This window comes from Astatotilapia calliptera, chromosome 15 (assembly GCF_964374335.1).
Source record: "Astatotilapia calliptera chromosome 15, fAstCal68.1, whole genome shotgun sequence".
Classification (NCBI taxonomy): Eukaryota; Metazoa; Chordata; class Actinopteri; order Cichliformes; family Cichlidae; genus Astatotilapia; species Astatotilapia calliptera.
Window position 1 is genome coordinate 33,554,294 of NC_137436.1, and position 24,009 is coordinate 33,578,302.

Below are 24,009 nucleotides of genomic sequence, written 5' to 3' on the forward strand. Positions count from 1 at the left end.
GTTGCTGGACCTCTCTAAGGTCCAAGCTGTTTAAAAGGTGAGGTAACTGTGCTGCTGGGGTTGTGCCAGCTAGTGTCCTTCCTGGGCTCTGGGTCTGTTAGCTGTTCGTAGGTTCCTCTGGTGCTTTAAGCTTCTCATCCTGGCTGTTTGTGCTACTAGGGTGGGTCTGGCATGAGCTTTCTGGCCTCTTTCAGATGTTGGTGGAGGCTTTTGGGCTGTGGTGAAAGCCTTTTTTCACGTTTTCTGGCTCTATGCACTGGTGTGCATTGTGAATCGGTCCTTATCTTTACTCTGCGTGACATTTCTGGATTCGTGTTGCCTTCTTTCACCACCATAAGAGCTGGTGTTTGGACCTTTGTGATTTGGGTGGCCGTAACGGGAATGGGGGTGCCTTTTTTTCTCTCTGTCCTGGTGTGGGTGTTTGTTTGTTTATTTATTTTTATGCTTCCTTTTTAGCTTATAGGGCTGATGTCCATTACACTGGACAAATTTTAATGGACAGACACTTACAGAGCTCTTTTACTCTAACTGAACACTCAAAGTGTTTTTTACTACAAACGTCATTCACCTCACCTAAGATTATGAGACTTGGATGACTAAGAACCTACACAGAGGACCTCATTCACCTAATCATGACCTATAGGTTATCTGTAGATCATGAATAGGTCATGACCTACCTCTGACTCCTAAGAAGAAAAAAAGACAGCCAATGAAAATCAGGAGGTTCTTTGTTTACCTTTAAAAAAATAGTGTCTCCTTCACATCTTTTGTACTGTGAGACTAATATGTGGACTATTTTTTATTTTTTTTACTATTAGAGGAACAGCTGATACCCTGTATAAGCTCAACATGTTTTTATTTAATTAGATCACAGAGAAGAGTTGATAGGTTTGAAGAAAAATTTCAGACATACCACATATATAAAATGCCACTAGAAGCAATAAAGAAAACATTTAATAGAAGTTGGGTTAGAATGAGTCAGTCTGATTTAAGTAATCCTCTATTCACTGCTGTGAGTCTTCTAAAGGCAGCATTTAAACATCCTTAAGGTACCCTGTACCCTAACCACTTAAACTAAACCATCGTACCTTTACTCCACTTTCTAAGACAATACTAACATGGACTAAATGACATACACAGCACAGCAGCGTAAATACAGCGTGACACTTTGATGTTCAGGAAACATAATGTGAACATAGTAGACAACACATAAGACACTGGACAGTGAGTGTACATACACACGCACAAAAAGACAACAACTGATAATGCCAGACTGAAGAAGACTATGAAATATACAAATTAAAGCACATTAAATCAACATAAAATCAAACTAAATCAAATGGAGTAATTAATGCCATTCACTGAGAGCAGTACTAATTTTTCTCTGGAGTGGCTTTCAAATAAATTTCAAGGCTATTGTACAAAAGCTAAAATACAAAAGCTATTTTAGAACAACACAAATGTTAAATAAATCCACTTTTTCCTTTTCATAAAAGTATCTGACAACAGACAAAACACAGTTCATGGGATATTTACCTATGGGCAGAGGCGCCCCAGAACACAGGGACATATTATTTAGTTGTCTTTGATACATGTAGTTATAATAGAAACAAATTAGTAACATCCTGGAGCCCAAGAGTAAATCTTCTTATATTCTTCTTATTAGCATCTTCCAGAGTCTCTCCAGTACACTCTACTTTGAATACTTCAGGGCTAGCTGTATAGGAAATAGAACAACAGAAATAAAAAATGTATGGCAGTTAAATTTTGACAAACGATTGTGCAAATATGGGTTATCTATTCTACTATCTATACTATATACAATTTTGAATGATTAATCTAGCAGAGAAGGCTGCATATGTTACCTTATGAGCAGTGTCTGCAAACTGCTGGACTTTGTGTGTCAGTTCCACAGTTTTGTCCTCAGCACGAGTTAGTCTGTCTCCACGCTCGCCCAGAGTAACATTCACCCTCTGGACTAAATTACCTACACTTCTGCCTTTGGCACGGTTCCGCATTTGACCTGTTTATATACACACACATACACACACAAAAGGATATTGAGAGAATTTTATACTTGTCCGTTTAGTAAGAAAATAGTGGACCAAATACCTTTACAATATGTCAAGTATCTTAAACTTAGGTCCATATTTCTTGAGCTTCTGAAAATCAGAGACTATTTTTAAAAATTGTTGTAATTTCTAAAAACTAGAAGCCATACTTTTTCAAAACTGCACTTAATCTGATTTGGATTTTTTCTTTCTTTTCTTGATTTGTTTTTTGGTTGTTTGTTTGTTTAAAATGTAATGAACAGAAGTGGACAGAGGCAAAATGACAAAAGAAAGAATCACTGCCCAAATAATTACTGTAACCATAACCTAACTGTATAACAGCTAGTCCAATGCTGTATGTGACCCAGGTCGGTATGGTGTAACTAAAGGCTGTAGCAAACCCACGGGACGTTGGGTGTGGGTATTGTTCCAGGCGCAGGGAGTGCAGGCCCTCACATACTCCCTGACATCTTTATCCAGAGTATCCCACCAGAAATACCTCATGAATAAAGAAATGGTCTGACTGTTCCTTGAATGGCCAGTATTTGGCCAGTATGAACCCAGTCCAGGACGGGATGCTGCTGGCACAAAGCGTTGATTCACTGGACCAGTTCCCAGGTCAGTTTCAGTCTCCAGCAATGTCCGGCTATGTACCCAATCTTGCATGTAGAGGGGAGGATGGTTGGGAGATACGAATGATCAGTTCGGAGATGAACTGGTGAGAAAGTGTGTCCTGTTTGTCATTACGATAACCTGGGCAGAAAGAAATGGGAAAAAATGTGCCTGGTGTGCCTTTAGTCTCTTAGGTATTCTAAGGTGAGTTAAGTTCTTGTGAGCAGCCCATATGGTGAATGGTTGCTCCATTGTCTCCAGCAGGTTTCGCCACTCCTCCAGGGAGGTTTAACTGCTAATAGTCGCCCACATCATAATTTCTCTGTACAGGGGTGAGGCGACGAGAAAAAAAGGCACAATGGAACATTGGTGGACGTGAGGCATGTTAAGGGTGAGGCTACCGGGCTGTAGTTGCGTATAAACCATCTGTAGAAATTGGCAAACCCCAAGAACCGTTGAATATGTTTCCGTGATGTGGGAGTTGGCCATTCCTTGACCGCTTGGGCTTTGGCCGGACCTGCCTTCACCTGCCCTCCTACCAGGATGTAGCCCAGAAAAGACACAGACGGTAAGTGAAATTCACAATTTCAAGCTTTGACATAGGATTCGCTTTCAAGGAGGTGCATGGACATGAGCTTGGTGTTCCTCGAGTTTTCAGTAGATCAGAACATCATCCAGATATACAAAAATGAATCTGTTCAAAAAGTCTCTAAGAATATCATTCACAACAGCTTGGAAGACTTGGGGCATTGGTTAGCCCAAAAGCATTACCAAATATCTGAAATGTCCAAGTGGTGTATTGAATGCAGTCTTCCATCATCTCTCTGTCTTATGCGAATCAAATTATATGTGTTGCAGAGGTTGATTTTGGTAAATATCGTGGCACCATGAAGATGTTTGAAAGCAGAGTTCATTAAAGGCAGTGGGTATTTGTTTTTGACTGTAATGTCATTCAGACCCCTATAATCTATGCACAGATGAATGGTTCTTCAAGGACGGGGAGATTATGCCTGCTGCGAGAGATTCCTGAAAATATTTTCCATGGCTGCTCGTTCAGGCCAGGACAAGATGTAAAGACAGCTAGTGGGAAGAGAGATCCGGGGAGGAGTTCAATCGCGCAATCATTTGGTCTGTGAGGTGGAAGTGAGATGGCATTTTGTTTACTGAAAACCTCCTATATGTCATGCTACTCAGATGAGATGGTAGAGAGATCTGGAGTGGTGTTGTTATGGGCATGAGGTTCTGCATATTCGGGTGGGCACACGGAGGTGAGACAGGTTAAGTGACAGAACCGCGATGGAGGCAAGTTACAGTACTGGAAGGGGAGCAGGAGTGACAGGAACTGGAAGTGCGTGAGCCAAATGCCTGTGGGGTCTGTAGTTCTTCTCAGCTTCTTTTTCTTTCAGGCGGTTGTCAATCCATAGGGAAAGGGAAACTAACTGCGAAAGAGGCAGGCTAATCGTGAAAGACGAGCTGATCTTTCATGGTTTCATTTAGCACTTGCAAAAATATCCCCTGTAACATCCGATATGGCCAGCCAGTGGGGTGGTTTGGTTTAAACTAGATTAAAACCAACAATGCTCTTAAAATATATATATATTAAAATAAAATAATTAAACATGCTCAGCGAAAACGGGTTTAGCTACATTCTGGACCATGTCTCCAGAATGCACTATCTAGCAAGCTGATTGGAGACCATAACAGTCAATCAGAATTTTTGCATCCAATTCTTTGATTGGATGGTTTTGTGGCACACTTATAATGGTGTACAGAGAGTTGTACGTGCACTGAGCAGAGATGTTGTGAGTGCAAACGACAGACTGAGAGCAGGTCAGCAGATGTCTGTCAGCACACAGAGCAGAGATCTGAGCAAGAGCAAATGCCAACAACTAAGCGAGAGGGGCTGTTATTGTGTGTGTATATAGATAATAGCAAAAACTGAAATACATTTCTTGCAAGCAGCAATGAATTTTGTTCGCTCAAATTAAACTTTTGTTACCTCATAATAATTTTCTCCTCAACATGCAACATTCGCACTTGCAAATTGAAATAATAACGCCATATTTTTGGATGTATTGGTTTCTGCAGTCTCAACTCTATCACAATGTAAAATACACTTTTTGACATCACTGTACGCACAGTACACAGCAACACCAAAGTCAAATAATGACCATTAATAAGCATTCTTAAAAAGAAAGGGGATATGGTAACATACGAAGGTGCTCTTTTTTCTGCGGCCTTTGCCAATTCTTTTTGTTATGAAGATATCAGTAATGCACCTCTCCCAGTTGATGGCATAGTTAACTCTTTCATCTCTATATGTACTTCTATTTTGGATACCGTGGCTCCAGTAAAGATTCGATGCCGTAAAACCTCACGCCAACCTTGGCTAAATGAATCCATCCTCGCTCTTAGACGTGAATGTCGTCGAGCTGAGAGAAGATGGAAAAAAGATCAACTTCAGGTGTCCCTTGACATCCTGCATATGAGCCGGTCTAAATTCCAGAAGGCTGCCAAAATGGCAAAAACTTCTTTTTTATCTAACATTATTGCGAATAACAGCCATAATCCTCGAGTCCTGTTTAAAATTTTTAATTCAGTGGTTAATCCCTGTTCGGATGTTTCAATGGGTGCCTCCCCGGCCCTCTGCGAAAAATTTCTAAATTATTTTATAGATAAAATCTCATTGTTAAGGGCCACACATTCTTTGGTAGTAAATCAAGCCCCAGCTTCTGAATGTTCAACGGTTTTCCAACAGTTCGAACCTGTGTCATTTTTGACTTTAAAGGAAATAATTAATAATCTGAGAAGCTCAAATTCTTTGCACGACATTATTCCCTCTCGTATCATTATTTTATTGTGATTTTATTTGTACTGCGATTTTAATGGAAAGCACTTTGGTGTACTTCGGTCTTAAAAATGTGCTATATAAATAAATTTTGATTGATTGATTTGATTTGAAAAGATGTATAATATTATGCTTGCCCAAATTTCTAGCTATAACAGCTTCAACGCCTCTGTGAAGGCTTGAGTCCAACTCCCAAAAAAAAAAAAACCTCACACCATAAACCACCCTTCACCAAACTTTACACTTGAAGGTATTGAAACTGAAAGCAGCTAACCTGAAAGAGAGGGTCATAGCTAAACTGGGAACTGGACCATCCAAGGCTGATTACCAAGACTATGTGAAGTACCCTCTAAAGGTCTACTAGAAGATAGTATGGAGAATCAACCAACTGGGACCATCAGTAAGAACAAGCAGCTGATGTACACCACAGCAACAGTGATCCTTGAGATGCTTGGCTACAAGTTAAACAGCCACAAGAAGAAGGAGACTAGAGACCAAGATCAAGGCAGCACGAACAGAAACTAGTTAACTATCCTAGCTGTAGAAAGGTATGAGAATGGGTTCCAGTGCTCAGTGGACAACATCAGGCCCTAGCATAATTCATGCCTACTGGATAAGATGCACCCAGAATGGCTAACCAAAGAAAGAACAGCCCTTATCCTCAAGGATCTCCGCTAAGGACCAGTCTTATCCAAATACCAGCCAATAACCTCCCTCAGCACAACATGGAATGTCTTGTCAGGCATCATAGTGGCCATGATGAACTGGCACATAGCTCAATACACCAGCAGGGCCCAGGAAAAATATATAGAAACACCAGTAAGACCAGACTGACCAACCTGTGTATTGCCTGGACTGAATAAAAGAAAGCCTCTATGACTCAATGCCTCACACATAGACCCTAAGAGCGTTTATCTGAAATTTGCTGAGGAATGTGATGAATAACAAAAGAGGCCAAGTTCAAACCAATTTCATATGTCACCATCAAGTGCAGGATTTGCCAAGGAGATACTTTATCCCCACATTAACTCTGTGGTTAGTTCACCACGGAAGAAACAAACGATAATTGTCTGTCTTCCTGGACTGCACCGTGCGCATTGAAGAGACTGGGAACATCAACACTGAAGTTTACTGGAAGCCCACACACACAGACCAGTACCTCCTCTTTGACTCCCACCACCCTCTGGAACACAAACTTGGAGTAATCAGGACCTTACAACACTGGGGAGAAAATGTTCCCTCTAAGCCTGGAGGGAAATAGAGGGAACACACACATGTAAAGGAAGCTCTCAAAAACATGTGGTTATCCTAATTGGGCTTTCATCAAGTCAGCAAAGATGCACAGAAAAGAAGATCAGACACCAGCTGGGGAGGATAAGAAAGACAAATGCAACAACATTGTCATCCCCTATGTGTCAGGGCTTCGCTGTGTGGAGGTGAGGAAGAGCGGACCCAAATGCAGGACTCACGGGCTAGTGTGGAATGAAGATGGTGTTTATTATACAGAATGGATGAACAGAACATGAGACGGATGACTGGCTGATTGACTGACTGAAAGACTGACTGAACTGAACCGAACTGGAACATGCGAGGTAGACAACGTTAATGACTAGACAATGAACTGGTGGAAACCGATGACTTAAATACACAGACTGATGAGGATGATAATGAGAGACCGGTGAGTACACAGCTGAACATAATGTGGCTAATAACACATATAGTGGAACTAGAACATAATACACAGAGACAGAAAGTTGGCACAGTGAAACACGAGCATGTAGAAAATAAACTGAACATGAACAAACTGAAGTTGCTGGGTCAATGACCCAGGAACCCTGACACTATGTAGCCGGTGTATCCGAAAAACTCAGGAGAGTCTTCTCCAGGCACGACATCCCAGTTTACTTCAGACAGAAACTGGTTCATCCCAAAGACAAAACACACAAATCTAACAATGTAGTGTATTCTGTAGTGTAGCAAGGAATGCACAGACCTCTACATTGGAGAGACCAAACAGCCACTTCATAAACACATTGCACAACATAGAAGAGCCACCTCCATGGGACAATACTCGGCTATCCATCTGCATCTAAAGGATAAAGGTCACTCTTTCGAGGATGCCAATGTTCACATTTTGGACAGAGAAGATGGTTTGAAATAGGAGTGAAAGAAGCTATCTAGGTCCACTGTGAACGGCCATCTTTGATCAGAGGCAGTGGTTTACGACACCAACTGTCTGCCATCTATAATCCAGCTTTGAGATCTCTTAACAGACGCCTTAACGCCCACTCACATTCTGGGAAATCACATGATAGGGTGGGGCTAGATTTCACCATGAGCTCACCCGAAACCTTCGCTGATTGTGACCCACACCCCTTTTCACACCTTGGCTCATGTGATTAGGTAGAGGATCCTTAGGGGGTTCATTGTCGTCCCCCCCCCTCCCCGGGACACTCAAACAGGGATTAAATATGGGACTCTTCACCGTTTGACCTTAGAACTGAAGAAGCTTCTTGGATGAGAGGTGAAACATCTTCAAGCAACTTAAAGAAGTCCAGACGCTTTTTTTCTTTCCAAGCTAACTTCAACTTATACACCAATATGCTGATAACATTTTGAAATGCAAGTCTACTGATACAAACAAATTCATACTATTACCATCATCCTCTGCTAGCATTATCAATAGCAACACATTGTTAAGCCATTGCTATGGAACTGTTTACTTTTAATTGTGGTGCAGCTTGGCATGTGTCCCATCCATTACACTGGCCCTATTACTGGTTTCAGTGGAATGCTGTGCTCACTCTTAGTCACAGAACTAATGCCAGCTATTGTATGAACCTCCCTGAAACAAACAAAGTCTCCTTTCATGTCAGGATCTCATTACAAAGAGGCCTTTCTCTGGCAACAGAAAGGTGGAGCTCAGCAAGAACAATAGACAAAAAGACAGAAGGGAAAATGACTATGAGACATGCTGGGGATACAATGAGCTGAGGAGTCCCAGTGCCATAACATTAAGACAGGAAGAAATCTATGAATCAAAGGGTGTTTTTTGAGCTGTACAATAGACCTAGTACCAATTTCAGAAAAGGATCGCCATTTCATTAGATCTATTAGAATCATTTGGAGGAATTTCGTGGATTGAAATATTAGGAGTTCCTGTGAATAAAATGTAAAAAAGATCTTATATCAGCATCAGACAAACTCATGATTTGTTTAGTGCATGCTGGGGGTGTACAATAGGATACAAGTGTTTTTCTAGTTACTGACCATTCACAAGACTTCAGTATACAAGGCACATTTAACCGTACATTCATACAGTGTTTTATTTCATACACCTTATCTATGTCACAGGCAATTTAGAATCAGTTAACAAGCATGTCTTTGGACTGTGGGAGGAAGCCAAAATACCCTATAACCTATTCCACCACCATACCACTTCAGTTAGAATACCACTAGTGTTAGATTCACATTTAATTTACCTAACTTGAGCTATCATTTACTATCCATTTAATGCCTCCAATTTGAGTTTCATTTTTTCACTATCAGCAAAAAATGGATTAGCATTTACACAGCATTTGAGTGGTCTCATTGACTCTTCAAAATGGCAGCAGCCTTGTCAAAGCGAGAAGAAATTGTGTTAAATAAAAAAGGATATGGAACACATTACTTATTACAGAGCTCTCCAAAAGTTGATTCTGTTCATTTGAACATAGTGTTTTCAGTGGGAGAAACGTTTTGTCACTCATCCAAGTGACTTCTTCAGTCTCAGCTGACTGCAGGTTTCCCCAATCTTATAAACAGTACATTTGTTTAATGACTGAAACTAGCACCACTGAAGGAACAATGGGATGGGAGGATAGTTCCTTCATCATAATTACAGAGCTGCTTCTCACAGGATATTGATATTGTTAACACTTTTATGAAGTGTTAAATTTATAGCGGGTAAAACATGTATTTAACACCTGCAGCTTGCATGTATTATTTTAGGGTCTAAGGTACTGTTGGCATGAAATTCCCACCAGATGCCAGTAACAACTCATCTAATCCACACATGCGAAGAAATCAAACTATAGATGTCCATAAATTATGTCTAATAATGAGAAATGACACAGGGAAAAATTATTGAACACCCTTACTGAAATTTATTTAATCCTTTGTACAAGATCCTTTGTTGATGATGATAGCTTCAAGATGCCTCCCGTGTGGAGTAACTAGTCACATGCATTGCTCAGGTGTGATTTTGGCCCATTCTTCCACACAGTCTTCAAATCTGGAAGGTTCAGTGGGCTCTTTAATGAACTCTGAGCTTTAGTTCTTTCCATAGATTTTCACTTGGATTTAAGTCAGGTGATTGGCTGGGCCACTCACAGCTTTATTTCCTTTCTCTGAATCCAGTTGAGAGTATCCATGGCTGTGTGTTTGGGATCACTGTCTTGCTGAAGTGTCCACCCTCATTTCATCTTCATCATCTGGGTAGATGGCATCAGATTTTATCAAGAATGTCTCAGTACATTTTTTCATTCATCCTTCCTTCAATTATATGAAGGTGTTGATGTATATTGCTGCAAAAGGTTGTGTTTTTTGGGTAGATATGCAGTGCCTTTTGACCGTCAAACATGGTGTGTATTATGGCATCCAAAGACTTCAGTTTTAGTCTCATCTGACTAGACTACATTCTGTCAGTAATTCACAGGCTTGTCTAAATGTTATTTATCAAACTTTAAACCCACTTCAACATGCTTCCGCAATGATACCTTGCTTGGTGACCATGCACACAGGCAACAGGAATTGTACCTGCCTGTTCCTGTTCTTTCTGTAGTGCTCTGTAAGTGGTCTATGGCTCTTGGACAACTCTTCTGATAATTTTTTTCACTCCTCTATCTGAAATCTTGGGGCGAGCACGTGGTCAAGGCCAGTTTATAGTGAAACAGCCAGACCAAGTTTTAATTCATTTGAAAGTCTAATAAAATTTGGCAACTGTGCCAACACAGTGCAGAGCAGCTACCCAGAGCTCGATTATCTTGTTAATAATTTTACATCTTGGCTGAGTACAACTCTGGATACTGCGGTTGCTCTAAAAAAAGAAAGTATCAAATCAGAGGTACTTGACTCCCTGGTATAACTCTCAAACATGTACCTTAAAGCAGATAACTCATAAGCTGGGGATGAAATGGCGTCTCATTAATTTAGAAGAGCAAAATGTTACTTTTTAGCAAAATTATAGGCTAATCTCCAACCTTCCTTTTATCTCAAAGGGTTAAGGTTTTCTTAAAAGACTAGTTGTAAAACAGCTTACTGATCATCTGCAGTGTGGGCAGTGGTTTATTTGAGTCTGTTTCAGTCAAGTTTCAGAGCTCATCGCAGAACAGAAACAGCTTTAGTGAACACATAAACTTCTTATGACAGGACTCATCTCTGTACTTTTTCTGCTAGACCTCACTGCAACATTTGATACTGTTGACTATAGTATTTTATTACAGAGATTAGAGCATGCTGTAAGTATTACAGGTTAGCAGTATTGACAGATTTAAAGATTAACTGTAATTTGATATATAACTACCTTCAGTCTGGGTACTAAGGGAAGACCAGTATAGATTAAGAAATCTTTGGATGTCATGTTTCCCATAATACAGACAAAACCCTCTTTTCATTAAACCCGTTAAAACATTAAACCTCTATATGTTCCTTTAGTCACTATCTTACCTTGACCTGGTGAGGGACTTTGGTTTGAAACCATCAAGTTTTTTACACGATTCAAGAAGGCTTTGCAGCGATAGATGACCAGATTCATGGTGCAGGCATCTAATTGAACAAACATAACACATTACAACAAAACAAAATTTTAACAAAAAATCTGTTAAGAAATAACTTTCATCATAACCTCAGTAACCATGAGACACTACCTTGTGTTAGTTTGGACTGGCAGTTAATGAATTCTGTGTGTTTGGGAAGAACAAAGCTCTTCCGTCGTGCCTGTAGGTTTTTGGATTCATAGGTATCTGGGTGACCAGCTCCTGCCAGTTCTTGATCACATTTATCAACTCGTCCCTGCTGGCTTGCCTTTCCCAACTTCCTTGACTTTCCCAGACCACCTGCTTTCCCCTCCCAGTGGGTTTGACAGGCGTGGTACAGGATCTGGACAAAAATACACTTGTCTGCTGAGGAGCTAGCCACCCACTGGTCCACAGCATTGTCAAAAACCAAATCAAACTCTGGGCTGTCCTGAAGAGGAGGACACAGGAAAACAAACAAAGCTGGCAAACAACTGAATGCATATGAAATGTAATGTAAGGATACAACAGGTACTGCTGCTGACCTTGTTGGGGTTAATCCCGTTGACCTGTTTGAGTTGTTCAACTGTCCACTGGGACCTCCTGATGAAGGAGGAGGAGCCTCCAAACCGCTTCACCTTGGTGATGAGAAGCTGAGGAGGTCTGGTGTTGGTGACTAGGAAATAAATGCAAACCACAATATCAGAATTTAAAGCTTGTAATAATAATTTTACTAACACCAGAGATTTTGTTCTGATCATTTTAAACTAAATTTTTTAACATAAAAAAGATACTTGATAACCAAAGAACTGAACATTTAGAGTAGATTTCTTTTCATTTAGATGGTAGGAAATTCCCTGCCCTTGAAGACTACAAAAATAATACATTCATTAGAAGCTTTGCAATTTGCAAAAAGAGCTTGTGCACAGTGTTACTGGAGGCCAAGGTAATGCCATCCAAGCATCTGGCTAGATATCATATTTTGAATATTTGACTGAGGACTGAGTACAATAACTTCAGTTTTATCTGAATTTATAAGTGCATCATCACCAGCAGATTATTTGCAAGTGTTCAGTTTCAGTAATGAACAACAAATGAATAGAAGCAAACCCAGCAATGCATCTTCCATTTATGCTCCTGGAGGTCATAGGCCTCAAAAATCACTTAACACTCATTTACTGTTTCACCTTTTTAGTTAGTTTGTTAGTTTTTTTGATTTGTTCAAATCAATGTCACCTTCATAAAATGTTAAAGTAGTTTGAGTCACTGCACCTTTCAAGAATGCTTTTTGGTACAGCATAACGTCTGGCTGGTGGTGTTGTGTTTGTTGAAAAATAGTTGACCACTGTCAATGTCAACGTAAGTTCTCCTTCAATGTCTTTTGCAGACTTTCTAGCAAGAGCAAGTGTTGGAATTGATATTTCTTATATTGTCATTTATGCTTAGAAATACATAATCATTTGTATGCTGATAAGAATCATATCCTTATTAGGTCTGATAAGATTCTGTGTGCATTTGTGTACCATGAGATGAGAAGAAGCAGCCTTGACGTTATAATTCCATTATAGCTTTTGAAACCAGACTGTTCTGTTTCTTGAGGTGCAAGACTTCCCACCTTTAAATGTGCATTTGAGATATGACATATTGCAAGTTCCTGTTTTTATAGTTTAGCAAGACACTTGCTTCTGTTTTTCTGCATACCTCATACACACAGTTTAAGTTCATTGTAAGGTCATATGTCTATGTATAGTATGGCTGGAAGAACACACACATGCACCTACACACACCCACACACACAGAATGTTGTTCAGATATGCCTGTTTAAGAATGTCACGTGTATTTGTAATTGCATATTCATGAATGATTGCTTGCTGACAATAAAAAGGGCTGTAGCGAAGGAATAAGTTGAAGTTGGCTAAGGAAAGATGAAGGCCTGGGCTGACTTCCCTCGCGAGCCACAAAGACAAAGAGCTCTATCTTGTCTTGTTTTGTCGTGTAGTTATTGGTGTCGTGTTCCAGCGGGGTGTGTGTGTGTGTGTGTGTGTGTGTGTGTGTGTGTGTGTGTGTGTGTGTGTGTGTGTGTGTGTGTGTGTGTGTGTGTGTGTGTGTGTGTGAATGGACATGGTCATGGTCATGATGGGAGGGGTTCACTGCACCCTGCTGGGATGGTTGTTCGTTCCAGAGTGTGTGGCTTCATGTTCAATTCAGTTTTATCTATACAGCTCCAAATCACAACAAGTCACCTCAAGGAGCATTATATTGTAAGTAAAGACCCTACAATAATACATACAGAGGAAAAACCCAACAATCATATGACCCCCTATGAGCAAGCACTTTGGCAACAGTGGGAAGGAAAAACTTCCTTTTAACAGGAAGAAACCTCCAGCAGAACCAGGCTCAGGGAGGGGCGGCCATCTGCAGCGACCGGTTGAGGTGAGAGAAGGAAGACAGGATAAAAGACATGCTGTGGAAGAGAGTCAGAGATTAATAACAAGTATGATTCAGTGCAGAGAGGTCTATTAACACATAGTGAGTGAGAAAGGTGACTGAAGAAGAAATATGGAATCTGCTGGGAGATTCCATAATGGGAATCCCCCAGCAGCCTACACCTAAGGGGGGGATTCAGGGTCTACGGAGCCCTGCAAGGGACATGGGAGATCTCGCAAAACAAACTCGGGATCTCGCAAAACTTTTCCGATATTTCACTAAAGTTGAATTCCAACAATGGTGGCAGCTACTTAGTTGTAATATTACTCTTTCTGGGTCACAAAATAAACTTTTAAGATATTTTGAGGCGCGAATGTAGTTGTGTAAACGTCAAATATCTGCTCGGTTTACAAGACATCACATATTTGCAAAAGTGCTCCGACATTTTCGGAGATCTGACACCCACCATCTCGAAGCTAACGGGAGGTCGAGACCTAGTACAGGCGGGAGGAACACCACTCTCCCAGCACATCGTGCCTTGACCTCCCGGTCGGCTTCGAGCTGGCGGTCTCCGAAGAATGCGGCTAAAACTTTTGCGATATCTCACAAAACTTTTTCACAAAACTTTTGTGAGATCCCGAGTTTGTTTTGCGAGATCTCGCAAAAGTCCGTCTTAATTTTTTTTTCTCCCATGTCCGTTGCGGGGCTCCATAAGGGTCACCTGATCCAGCCCTAACTATATGCTTTAGCAAAAAGGAAAGTTTGAAGCCTCATCTTAAAAGTAGAAATAGTGTCTGTCTCCTGAATTCAACCTGGAAGCTCATTCCATAGAAGTGGGGCCTGAAAACTGAAGGCTATGCCTCCCATTCTACTTTGAAACAACAAGTAAGCCTGCAGTCTGAGACCAAGGAGCTCTAATGGGGTGATATGGTACTATAAGGTCATTAAGATAAGATGGGGCCTGAGTAGGAATTTGAATTCAAACCTAGATTTAACAGGGTGCCAATAAAGGGATTCTATACTGTCTTGAATATGATAATCTGCTAATGGGACAAATAAGTAGCCATGAATATTGTATTTTGATTATTATACATCAGAAAATTGTGAAGCCTTTATTTTGACACCTGGATAGATAGGGAAGCTTTTATTTTGACATGTCTATAGACAGGAAACAGGAAGTGCAGAGAACAGTGGGAATGGCTATCCCTTTGTAATCATTTGTGTTGAATCCAAAACAATCCTTCAGAGGAGTCCTTCAGAAAGCAATGGTTCTAAGTTCTTGCAGTTCTTTGTATATTAGGTAATTAGTAATAGGGTGTTTTGTGACATTGTTTTGTACCTTCTTTGAAGTGCAGTAGTTATAGGTCGTAGCCTCTGAGCTAATGATAAAAGCGTACACTTACCAACTACCTGCTCATTTTTCATTGTATTAATGTCAGACTGTATATCTACAGGATACTTATTTTGTAGTCTCCTATGTTAGTGCCTAACTATACTTACATGCTGATTATATGACAGTCCTTTGTGTTTTTGTGTTTTGTATGTGTTTTTCATCACTCCAGTTCATGATGTCATTAAAGGAGCAAGTATGCTTGTCTTCATGGCTCTTGAAAAGGAGTTTTGCTGGCTGTTTATCTATGCTCACATTCAGAGAGTTCAACACATAGAGAGAACAGTACAGAAGCCAATATTGGAGAAATATGCTCTCTGTTTCTAGTCCCTGTCATTATGGTTGCTGCAGCATTTTGGATTAACTGAAGGCTTTTCAGTGTGTGGTTGTTGTTTTTTTTAGGAAATCCTGATAATAACTCCAACTTTTATCTGAATTTAGAAGCAGAAAATTAGAGGCCATTCAGGTCTTTATGTCTTTAAGACATTAGTGCAGTTTAACTAATTGGTGTGTGTTATCTGGTTTCATGGATAGATAAAGTTGGGTGTCATCTGCATAGCAGTGAAAATATATGCTATGCCTTCTGATGACATTGCCTAAGGGAAGCATCTATAATGTAAACAGAATTGGTCCTAGCACTGAACCCTGTAGAACACCATAATTGACCTTAGTGTGTGAAGATTCCATTTACATGAACAAATTGGAGTCTATTAGCTAGATATGATACAAACCACTGTAGTGCAGTACCTGTAATACCTACAGCATGCTCTAATTGTTCTAATAGAATATTATAGTCGACAGTATTGAACGCTGCACTGAGGTCTAGCAGGACAAGCACAGAGATGAGTCCACTCTCAGAGGCCACAGGAAGAAGATCTTCCGAGTAGCGGGTGTTTCTTGGGTCAGCCCAGTGACCCTGATCTTGGTTCACACCAGGGTGGTTGGTCTCTACTGGGGTTGGCTGTCCAATGCCCATGGGACTCTCCCCCCTTGGTCGTTTGTACCCCATCTAGGGCCTCACTCCTTCTCCTGCTGGATGGGCACGCAGATATCGGCGAAATGTGTGGCCTCAGGTCTTCAGTACTCTTTGGGGCTGTGGTTCTCCCGGATCCATCTCGTTCTGTCTTTGGCTCCTGGGGGATGTTATCGTGGCTTACCACCCTCATTTTCAAAGATATTTTGTGAAACAGACAGACACACTCACTCACTCACACATGCACTCGCTCATTCTCAACAGGCAGAGGAAAACTGAGGACTAAATACACAGAGGTTAATTGTCACAGACCCAGTACCATGATAGAGTGTGTCGCATGCTTCCTGTTTTATTTTTGATAGTGTGCTATTTTATTTTGATAGTGCATTATGTTCAGCTTTATTTCCCTGTCCTGTTAGTCTGATTAGTTCCAGCTGTGCTTCCCCTTCCCTCATTATCCTCCATGTATTTAATACTCCGTATTCCCCTGCCTGTTGTCATCCCTCGTTGCTGTTTGTGTCACTGTGGTTTTCGCGCTACTCCTAGTTCAGGTTCTGTTTTCTTGTTTGTAGTGTTTGATTTTACTATAGCAATAAAAGCTGCCTTCCTTAGTTTACCCCTTATGTTTAAGTCCTGCATTTGGGTCCAGCCTTTACCTGCCACACAGCCAGCGTTGACAAATACTACGTGCAGGTACATATCACACACATGACTTTGTTTATATAAGATCCTAACGCATGCAGAGACTATGCGTTAGTCTCTGCTATTTCCATTAACATATATAAAAAAACAAGCTTGCAAAAGTGATGAGCAGTGTTGGTCTTTTCTTAATATACATTAATACCTGTTTTAATTCACATATATCAAAAATTATTTATGTTTCATTTTTTTCCTAAAAAGAACTTTTATTTTTCCCTGTCTCCAAAAACTATGGAATAAGATCATGATTGAGATCTCACAGTATTAAAGTTGTATGACATATTCTCTGATATTAATGAGGTTTTAAACAAAAACAACAACAACAACAAAAACCAATATTTTGAGATGATAATTTCTCAGATTTGAGTCACAAAAATATGAATGTGCCCTGTCTGATTTTTTTTATGACTCCAATGGCCTCACTAGAACTTCAACCTACAGTTTTATTTTTTTTAATCAGAAACATAGAGTGCCTAATATAGACTTTTACCTGATATACAGATGAATGTGGCATAATCCCCCTTAGGTCCAGTAGGCAGGAAAGCCATCCTCTTTTTTTTCCTCCTCCTCACCTCCACCGCCACCAGCATCCGCTCATCACGAGGGATGAAGATCTCTTTGTTAATGGCAGACTGAATGTTCATTGTTGTCCAGAAACCTACACAAATAAATTATATACATGACTGTTGTTGTTATCCCTGGTTAGGAATAATTACCATCCTATCATTACATCTGAGAGAGGGCAAACGGACTTAACATCCAGCCTTTTATGTTTGAAGTCATACAGAGCGGAGTTTATGTATATGTGTTTTTGCTAATAATAAATCATCTTTAATTCTTAATGAAATATAATTAAAGTATAAGTCTGATTAATATGATTAATGAGAAATGCAATTTGAATAATGAAATCTTTCTAATACTTGAGTTCTGACCTCCTGGCCTTTAACTGTGATTTGATGTGTGTGTGCCTCTGTGCTGGGACTGTTTGTACCAACAGGAAATGCAAACTTAGCACACAGCCTAGACTTTGCCTCAGGCCTTTAGTGCAAATATTCACTGAATGTCTGACTTTAACATGTATGGCTGAATAAGAGAAATTACATTTAGTATATTGTAATTGAAAAACAGAGTGATGGATTTAATAATAAATCATATTAAAGTAAAACATGGAAAAGAATCTTTAAACTACATTTTAAATCATGTTAAATTAAGGTCACACAAATAGGTTCTATAAATAGGGTCTGGCTGGACATGTGGTGACTAGATTTTAACACAGATGATTAGATGTCCAGAGAGAAAAAGAGGGAGGAGAGCGAAGGGGAGAACACATATAAAAACTAACACTAGTTCTTGTGATGGCCAGAAGGCATCATCTGAAGATTTGGCTCTGAGAGTCCACAGATATGCCAGATGAGCAACCACTGCTCAAACAATGTGGACCCACTAATTGGGTCTAATTGTAATTTTGACTTTTTCTCTTCGCATTTTTTCTGTGTTGGATTATAAGTTCAGGAGGATTTAGATTTCCATCGTTTCCTAATGGATTACAACTTCCAAGAACTGGACTCCTTTCCTGTATATTCCCACAGAGATAGGTGCGTTGTTGCAAAGGCGTGCCCATTCGCTCCAATCTCTTTGTCCTCAAGGATCAGAATTAAATCAGTTTAGGTTAATTAGATTTAGTCACCAAGTTCACAGATTTAATAGATTGCTGCTGATAATGGATCTGACTGAGGTGAAACCTTGACCAGAGGGCCACCCTGGCAAGCATGCTTTCAGAGGGAGGAAGATCGACATCCAGAGGAACTGAGTAGCAGTCAGGGTGAGTCTCCTTCCCTGCTCCATTTGTTTGCTTACTGGGTAATACTCATAGGATCAGAGATTAGTGCTTTTATATAGAGATTCAGGATTGCGTGTGCCTGGTTGAAGATCAACAAAGCCACTCTCAAAGGACCTCCAATACCAGGATTCACCATAGCAGCAGGTAATTAAAGAGCCTCTATCCAGTGGACCACAGAATGTAAACCTGAGTCAGTCCTCACCATGATATTTAAATAAAAATAAAAAAAAACAGAAGGGGGAGTTATTTAATTTGCTAGGGTCACTTTGTCATCATTATAGGCAGAATAAAAGTTTGATACAAAATATGTAATATTTAATGTCTGCTGTCATACATTGATTTACATTTGTTTCTTTTATATCTCATTATTCAGCTGGAACCTGACATGCTATACAAGTGGTCTCCAGCATAGACATGGTTTCCAGAATGGAGCCTAGCATGTGCCTGCCTGAGGACAGGGCAAAGATTCACACTGTAATTTTCACTGCACCTTTCATAATGTTGCTTGACATGGTTTAATGACAGAATATCAATCTGTGAACACATTTCGACATGAAATGTATTCGGGTCACAACCTGACTGTGTATAGCCTATATTTAATAAATCACTTTAAAATACAGTTTCTTCATTTTAAAAGTCTCAAAACTTATTTCAATCTCATTTTTCGTCATTGGTCAGCCATGTAAAACACAACTTAATGTGTAAGTAAGGTTCAGAGAGCTTTTCTTTGGAAAATAATGTTTTTGGGATACATCCACAAATAGAATAGGCGGACTATGTTAAGCTCAGACAGTCTGTTACCCCAGTGACTGTTTAACCCTCTCAGGCTCAAATGAAACTTTTTGTTTGCTAATGCACAACCAAGTCCTGCAGTGGTACTTCTGAGTGAAAAAAAACTCATAAAATATGTATGTGGGGTAATCAGGTTGTTAGTTTTTAACTGTTGCAAATCGGCAACGCCTGCCTCGAGAGGGTTAAGTTAACTCTCTTTCTAGGACAGAAAAATCCAGTTTTCCTCAGTTCAAGGTTAAAAAACCAATAGTCCTTATCTAAACCTGCTGCTTGGAATAGGGGCCTGCAGTTGAAATAGTTATATCTTTCTTTTTTTGTAAAATGCTATAATCAAAGTGTTTTTTACTGGTATTTTCCTTAGCTTTAGGTGGTTTGAGACCACACAAAGTCTATATGGGGCAGGGGTTTGGGTTTTTTTTTATATCCAGATGTGCTAGTTCAGCGGCCTACTGAAATGACCCCCTCATCTTATTGGGGGTTGCTGTAGCTCAGGAGGTAGAGCAGGTCACCTACTGACTGGAAGGTTAGTGGATCATTGGCTCCTCAAGTCTGCATGCCCAGTATCCTTGGGCAACATACTAACCCCAAGTTGCTCGTATGAATGTTTGTTAGGAAGCACTAAAGACTTAGAAGAAAAGTGCTTGTGTGAATGTGACATGTTGCATAGAGCACTTTGAGTACACCAGGAGAGTAGAGAAGCACTATATAAGAATCAGTCCATTTACCATTTTATTGAGGATATCTAATTGACATAATGCTTTCCCTAGCTGCTCACCCTAACCATTAAAAATGAATTCCTAATCTTAACCCTTAGCCTAAACCTAACCATTACCTAATTGTAACCCTGATACTAAAACCTAAAAGAGCCTCAGGAATGTCTTCAAACTCGCGGGGACAAGCATTTTGTCCCCATAAGTAACTGTTGGTCCCCACAAGTATAGTGGCATGCCAATTTTCTTTCATCACAAACGTATGTAAACATGGTACACACATGCACACACACATGCATCCCACAAAAACATTGTTGATTTACATGCATTTTTGAATTTTTGTGTTCCAGGTGATTTTTGTATGTTTGTTGCATGTTTGTTTTTTCTTACAGGTGCAGCAGTTGGTGATACATGCATGTTTCTGTGCATTTCTATTTGTGCTCTATCGTTTTTTCTTCACCTGCCTGTCCTGCCCTAGACACTGTCTTACTGTATACCACGTATAATGTAATAAATGAAATAACACGAATAAGAGGAACCTATAGAGAATTTATAGAGCTGATCTTGGAAAAGCAAAATGTGTTTGGCATGACAGTGTGTTCAGATCATAATTCTGACTGCAAAAGCTGCCCGACAGAACAGGATGAAAAAAGTAAAATAAAAAAAAAACCGAATAAAAACCTAATTCTTATTTATTACAAAAAGGCCAAAACCATTTGTCGTGTCATAATCGGTCACACTGATAGAAAAATCTCAGTTACAAGTGGCATCTTAGAGATTATGTGAATATAAATATATTTTGTGAATATGATTAATACTGAGTGAAAACAGAACTAAATGCAGTGTCTTAAAATCTAGTGTAATGTATTTGCATTTGTTAAGCAATTTTCTAGTCTTACTTATCATTTATGGCACTCAAGACTAAAAATCACATTCCAGCTCTTCAGGTTCAGAACCTCTATAATTTTTACTGAAAATCAGCGATAAATGATTCTCGGTTATTCTATCCAAATAGCAAAATGACACCAAGTCAGGTTCAGATTGGAATCCACTTGCATGATGGGCTGGATCATCATAGATCACAAGGATCACAGACTTAAACCAGGTCAGGCCTGCGTCCATTTTGTCTCAAAACAACAATATGTTTGCTTTTACTAATACAACTTTATATATTCTTTAAAAATTTAGAAGGCTGCCCTTCATTATTTAGTTAAATGTGAATCAGTTAACTCTAAACACAGTTTAAAACATTTCTGCTTTTTTAAAATATTTTTTTCTGTCAATCTTCACTAATAGCAGACAACATCAGACACTACAGTTACAGGTGTTTCTATCTTTGAGACACCTTTAGTTGCTCTGCCACATTTGAGAAAGCATTTTGCTATTATTTGTATTTCCATAAGATAGCAACAACTTATATATATATCAAGTTTGGAAATTATGAAAATGACTCAGTGATTGTGAAATTAATCATGGCCCTGTTTCTTTCCTTCTTTGTACCCATCTTGTTTTTGAGCATTACAGAGTCCCTGAGGGACTCATCCCTCACAGGATTGTTTTACATTATTGTTCATCACTCAGTAATCTATGTGTGAATCACTGGACATTGGCAGTTTTTCTTATCATCCAAAATGTACATGTTTTGGGAAACAATTTCTGAAACAAAGATTTTCTCTGGTGAGCCAATTCAACAGCTGCATATTATCAACAATATTATAATATTGTTGTTATCACTGACCTATATTTACAAGGTGAGCGTGACCTGGGTTTATAAATGCTCATTTTAATGATAAATGGAATGGTCCTTATATAGCACCCACTCAAAGCTCTTTATATAACATGTGTCATTCAACCATTCGCACAAGCACTGTTTTCTATACTTTTTCCAACAAAGGTGCTTTCAATCTAGCATTCATTCTTTAATTTGGCATGCAGGTTTGCCCCCCACCCGAATCCTATTTTATTCTAATGCTTCATGTTTGACGGGATGTTTTCTGTTTTTGTTTTTGTTTTTTTGTGTTTTGTTTGTTTTGTTTTTTTTTGGGGGGGGGGGGGGGGTGACAATTAAACACAATGAACAACAGTGAAATGACAAAGTATTCAGATCTTTGTCTTCAGTAGAGTACCACCATGCATTTACCAAACAAAGACTTTCATTGCCATAGTTATAAACAATGTTATTGTTTTCAGCTGCTGTGCAGCTACACTTCAAATAAATTACATCTTTATAAGACAACCAACCCAAAATTGCATGAAACAGTTAAGTCAAACATGGCTAATTGTGTTTTGACATTTTGATTCCTTACTCTACGTTTTTCACTCATTTACCAAACTTAAGTCTAAATGTTATCCTACCCGTTCTTGTTTTCTTCTGTTTCCAAATCCTGGACTGGTCTTTGTTTCTACTCCAGTGAGACTCTTGTGTTAGTACAGATGTTCAGTTAGTACGTGGTTAAATTGATCAAATACTTCCAAGGCTTCAGTCCTGAATTTATACCCAGGCACACTAAGTGGCGTGCCTTGCTGTGAAGGCACACAGCAACCATAGTCCATCCCATTTCAAAAGGCTGACAGGCACATGGTATGAGCCAGAGAACAGACAGTTGCTGTCTCAAAAACTGAGCTTTCCGTGGAAGTCTTCATTATTACACATGTGCAAATCTTTATCAGCCAATTAGAATATAGTGAAATTATTTAATTTTAATAACTATATATATATCTATATGATGTGACACTGCATCACTCCATGAACACATGAGACAAAAGCCACTACAACCCCAAAGTTTTCTGAACTTTTCTATACATAACAATTAACATACAATGAATAGCTTAAATAATGCTATGTAACTATAAAATTATTTTAAAAACAAGAATACAATATGCCAAAAAAATAATGAAGTTAAAACCAATTTAAAAAAAATAAATAAGAAAATTTAAATAAGCTTAAATTGAAATGACCTAATCCCATAGGGAAATTCATATGTCTGACATAGCTCATCTATTAAAGGTTGTGGGTGCGAATGATTTTCTATATCTCTGAATTTATTCTGTGAATTTTATTTTATTTTTTCCCAACAGAGAGAGGAGTACTGATGTTACTGTTGTTGTTTTAAAGTGGCTGAGCAGAGTTATTCAGGATGCCTTCAAATATCTTTAGAGTGCAATTTTACACCATCTCCTACCACTGGAAATGATGTGATATATAACAATGCAAACATTTTCTAAATCAGTACAGCAACAACTGAGTTTAAAAGGGCTTACTAAATGGTGTCAACATTATAGCTGTAATGTATTCAGTCTTTTCTAGTCTTTTAACATGGACCCAATAAACAGAAGCCAGCATAGCAGAAATATGGTCTTTCTAGTCCCTGTCACTACTTTCACTGCAGCATTTTGGACTGAAGTCTTTCTTGGGATTTTTTTTTTTTTTTTTTTGTGATAACCTGTTTTCTGCTTGGATCACTGAATCCATCAGACGTTTTAGGTGGAGTCCAATCGCCAAACAGAGAGTAGTTCAGGAGTTCAGCAGTGGGGCTAGCGGAGGTGACAAAGCAGTTCTGGTACCAGCTGCATGCCCAGCAGCAGAACAGATCTGGAGGCCACGCAATAGGCAGGCGACTGAGGAGGCGTGACCCGGGAGGTGGCCTGGCAGGAGGCCAACAGTTACTGTATAGCACGTTAGTCAGAGGCCAGTGCCTCGAAATCCTACCGTTGTTGGTCACCTGCTGTTCAGCTGGAATGTTATTATTGTTATTTACAGACAACCCGAACCATCACTGTGCTCGAATAATTTAGTGGGAGTGGCCATTCCATAAATTAATGTCTGACATTAAAAACCCAACCGCTTCTGATGGCGTTCCCCCTCCCTAGTTTATAAGTAGATTAACTGTTGC

General features: G+C 39.4%; 1 protein-coding gene across 2 annotated transcripts; it reads right to left on the reverse strand.

The window, feature by feature from the left end:
- Positions 1 to 932: 932 nt before the first annotated feature.
- stxbp6l (syntaxin binding protein 6 (amisyn), like) lies at positions 933 to 22,663 on the reverse strand. Of its 2 annotated transcripts, none has more exons than XM_026143015.2 (7): positions 22,472 to 22,663; positions 17,265 to 17,432; positions 11,831 to 11,961; positions 11,418 to 11,649; positions 11,218 to 11,316; positions 1,866 to 2,023; positions 933 to 1,717 (listed from the first exon to the last, which is right to left on the reverse strand). In XM_026143015.2, the coding sequence occupies exons 2-7, from the start codon at positions 17,416 to 17,418 to the stop codon at positions 1,694 to 1,696; spliced, it is 798 nt and encodes a 265-aa protein (XP_025998800.1). In that variant the 5' UTR covers positions 17,419 to 17,432; positions 22,472 to 22,663; the 3' UTR covers positions 933 to 1,693. The 2 variants fall into 2 exon arrangements, with proteins under 2 accessions (XP_025998800.1, XP_025998799.1); XM_026143014.2 differs by having other exon boundaries at positions 11,418 to 11,736; positions 22,472 to 22,658.
- Positions 22,664 to 24,009: the final 1,346 nt, after the last annotated feature.